Genomic DNA, 4,498 nt, shown 5'->3' on the forward strand with positions numbered 1-4,498 from the left:
AAGAAGTAGCCAAACTACAGTTGATATTCAGATAGATAGCCAGATAAAGGAGCAACAACGTCTGAGGCAACAAGGCCTTGTAGCCCACTTGAACACATTGAAAACGCTTCTTAGACAAGGTGTAGCAATTCGAGGTCATACAGACGAAGACTCGAACATCATTCAATTTAACAAAGACAAAGCCATTGACCATGAAGGATTAAATCTTCTTTTAAAGGAAAATCAGTACATGTCTCACGATATTTTAGTTGAACAGGAAGAAACTTTTGTGCTGAGGGCGAGAAGAAGTCTAATAGATGACATTAATGCCAGTAAATTTTATGCGATCATTTGCGATGAATCAAGTGACATTTCGAAAACTGAACAGTTATCTTTTTCTATTCGTCATTGCACTGAAGACTACGACGTTTTGGAGGATTTCATTGGCGTAATGCCATGCGACGAGGGATTATCATCCGAAGCCCTTTTAAAATATGTTCAAGATATATTGGTCGGATGTAATATGAACACTTAAAAAATGGCTGGAGACGAACAACAGCAAGCGCCAAGAGCGAAGAGAAAGAGAACCATACCAACACACATGACCGATTACGTAGTGCATTCCAGCACTCCAGTTGCACCAGTAACGTTAAATGAGAAAGATGAGTTACGACGCCAGTTTTACGAAACATTAGACTCTATCAAGGAAGCCATCAAGACTCGCTTCGACCAGAATGACTTGCAAGTTTTGAAAGAAATTGAAAGTTGCCTGTTAGCTGCAGCAAATAAGGAGTATTCCAGTTCCGATTAACTTGTAAAGAAACTGGGGGAAAGTCTGTCGGAGATTATCGACTTGGATGGGCTAAAAAGTGAGCTTGAAAAACTTCCAGTATATATTAAGTTATATAACAAAGAATCTGAAATTCCTCTGAAGAAAGTCACCAAAATTTCCACTATTTGTGATGTACTGTCCAAGAAGCAAAGCTTCAAAGAAAGCCTACCCCAAATTGACAAGTTATTGTCTTTTTACAATGTCGTGCCTTTAGTGTCAGCAACCGCGGAGAGGAGTTTTAGCGTTATGCGTCGGATCAAATCGTGGATACATTCAACTATGTCTGATAACAGCCTAAACAACCGAATGTTTAGCACAATCCATAAAAACAGAATTGACGATGTCTGTACCACCACGATTGCTAAAGATTTTGTGCAGGCCAATGAGCAGCGGCGAAAATATTTCGGGTCGTTTGAATAAACATGTAAATTTAGGGGTTAATTGTGGACATCATAGAAGCGTAGTAATCGGTCGTCTCTTGTATCAAACAAATCTATATGACTAAAACAGTTATTCTTTTTTTACTTTCTTATCTTCTCAGAAATATTCTTGAACGGTTAATTATAAAGCTACATATTATTTCTAATAAGATTAAAAAACAATTCTAAAATTAGAAAACACGTCACACTGGACGTTGCAAATAATAGATGCCCTTTCGAAATGGCTGCCCCCGCCGCCAAAAGTTGCTTCCGGCGCCCCTGTGTATAGCGCTATGAATCCTACAAGCTAGGCCGTACGTGTATGTACATGTATGTACGTGTATGTACGTGTATGTAGGGTGTATATTCATATATTCATGTTTATTTTATATACCATAGGAACAATAGCATACAAAAGAAATCATTCAGGCATAAGACGAATATATGAATATTCACCCCCCCAATTAAACTTCTAGCTATGGCCCTGCCTACAAGTAAGAAACGTCTTGTTGAAAGCAATAAACTTAAATACCAAGAGATGGATTCTATGCATAAGAAAGGACTTCTTGATAAAAATGTGCATAAATACAAGGAAATTGACTCTGCAAAAAAAAATGCACTCGTACAAAGTAACAAAACTAAATACAAGAAAATGGACTCTGCGAAAAAAAATGCACTCGTACAAAGTAACAAAAGTAAATACAAAGAAATGGACTCTGTGAAAAAGCACTCAGTGAAAATAACAAAAGTAAATACAGATAAATGGACTCTGCGAAAGAAAATGCACTCAGTGAAAGTAACAAAAGTAAATTCAAAGAAATGGACTCTGCGAAAAAAAATGCACTCAGTGAAAATAACAAAAGTAAAAACAGAGAAATGGACTCTAGAAAAGGACTCTAAAAAAGAAGTGCTTCTTCAAAGTGCAAAACATAAATACCAAGAGATGGCTCCCACAGAAAAAAATAGCCTCCTTGAAAATAAGAAGATGAAATACATGGAAATAAATCCTTTCAAAAAGAAACATCTTCTTGACGATTATGCATGCAAATACCAAGAAACGAACTCTCACAAAAAGACTGCTTTCTTGAAAAAAAGAAACTTAAATATTAAGAGATGGGTCCTGCAGAAAAGAAACGACTTTGTGAAGAAGCTTCACGTAAATTCAAGTAAATTCGAAAAAAAAATGAAATTGAAACATGGCGGTGTGCGGACGTGTCTCACAGCACAGCGAGCAGAAGAATCAAAAATACCAAATTGGTGAAGAATCATTGAATATTTTAGTTGCTTTAACAGATGAGAACCTCTCTAAGTTAAATTATGATGGCAAGAGCGTCAAATGGAACGGAGATCTAGCCCTATTGAAGCAAATTAACATCAGACACCTTTCATTTTGAGGGCAAATGGACTTCGCCTGGTGGCAGAAGGAAAACATTTCAAAGCTCTTGTTTCGACCTTAGCTTGGTATGGTGCCCGGACAAACAAAACTCCTTGACCTTTCAAGGTAAGGACGGTGATACCTTACACAAATCTTGCATTAGATTCTGTACAGAAAACTCAAGAATACTGGAATTGTGAGTCCGGGCGAGGATTGTATGAGTGCACGCGTAAGTGAATGTTTGAGAGCCGACAATAGAAATGTATGCAAATCGCATGACACTAAGAACTTAAATCCGATTCCAATAGCTAACCTATTAACACAAACAAGCGACCACCTATCTGTGATCGATGCCCAAGCAAAGGAACATAAAAATGTTGGATTGGTTCCATCTGTTTGTCAATTAAACAACCCGGTGTGTGGCTGTCAGTGTAACGTCCTGACTGCTGAGCTTGAGGGAGTCAAGCTCGATATGGCCATTATGAATAGGAAATTAGAGTCGAAATCTATTCAGCCAAATCCCTTAAGTCAAATCTAAGCAAAACCTCACCACAGTTGAAACTACCCAACAAATTTGGTGATCCCGTCAAAATGAATTACTTAAGCTAAAACCAGCAGAACCAACAAGTCTTAGCCTCGTAATAGCCCAATCAAAGTCGATCATTTAAAACGTATGAACCTAAATTCTAGCACAGAACTAAACACTACGCCTAACATGAAGCCATCTCCTCTTGGCAATGAGATATCAACTTTGAAGCTAAGCAAGAACTCTGCTAAAGGTGACCATAATAACCTGGATGAAGTCTCTGAGGAAAGCCAACTCCGCAAACATATAACACAGATACCGTTAAAGATCGACAGGTTACCACTGATTGATTTAATAAATTCACCTACTAAGTCAGACGTTCCTAATCCTAAAAAGTCTGTTAGTGCTGCCCGAACGTCCATCAGGAACTTCCTGATGAGTCCAGTGTGACAGAATCGTTCAAGTCAACCCATTGACCTACAAATGATTCCTCACAGTTTTTTGGGGGGACTCCCTTTCCGTTATCGGGACAAATCTGGGAAGCTTCATTATACTGCTTCGAATACATTAACTCAGAGAAAGCTAGGTTCACGTAACAAAGTACAACCATCTAAAGAATTCAGTCAAAGGGTAAATAAGCCTAGCAAGTCAACAAGAGAAAAATCCTGACTTAGTCTGCCTCACCGAAACATGGCTACATGATCTAACCATCAATGAACATCTCCTTATCCCTGGTTATAGTTTCATGTTTAAAAACCGTGTTTCTCAATTACATGGAGGCGTGTGCTTATACGTTAGAACCCCAATTCCATACAAACGCTTACTTGAATTCGAAGACCCCCAGATGGAGGTGCTCTGGTCTTATATTAGGCCCCGCAGATTACCCCGTGGTATGTCCTGTATTATCCTAGGAATTGTATACCATCCTCCAAGCTCCGACGACAGAACAATGTTAGATTTCCTAACAACCACACTTATTTTTGCAGAAAGCACTTACCCAGGATGTGGCATATTGCTAACCGGCAACTTTAATCATCTGATGATCCGGCGCCTTTTAGCCCAATTTAAAATGAAACAGCTTGTCCATATCCCAACCAGAGGTAACAATTTATTTCACCTTATAATAATCAACATGTACCAAGCCTATGATCAGAACTCTGTTCACTTCATCCCCCCTTTTGGCCTTTCGGATGATAACGGTGTCATTCTTCGACCCACGGTACGACCCACCAATGCCAACTCCAGCAGGAAAACCATAATAAAACGAGACACTCGCCAAAGTAGGAAGCACGAACTCGGCAGGTACTTAAGTTCCATGGATTTGTCGATCCTGGGGAAGGTCGAAACCTGTGAAGCCAAATCACAAT

At 39.0% G+C, this 4,498-nt stretch overlaps 1 protein-coding gene across 1 annotated transcript in view; it reads left to right on the top strand.

Annotated features, from left to right (window-relative positions):
- The window catches only part of LOC114527744, a 770-nt gene extending 256 nt beyond the window's left edge, over positions 1 to 514 (top strand). Inside the window, exon 2 of the mRNA XM_028549439.1 lies at positions 115 to 514. Within this exon, the coding sequence (XP_028405240.1) occupies positions 115 to 514 (400 nt within the window). The remainder of the gene's footprint in view (positions 1 to 114) is intronic.
- The last annotated feature ends 3,984 nt before the right edge of the window (positions 515 to 4,498 follow it).

This window comes from Dendronephthya gigantea, unplaced genomic scaffold, assembly GCF_004324835.1.
Source record: "Dendronephthya gigantea isolate DGI-Jeju-01 unplaced genomic scaffold, DenGig_1.0 000046F, whole genome shotgun sequence".
Lineage (NCBI taxonomy): Eukaryota > Metazoa > Cnidaria > Anthozoa > Malacalcyonacea > Nephtheidae > Dendronephthya > Dendronephthya gigantea.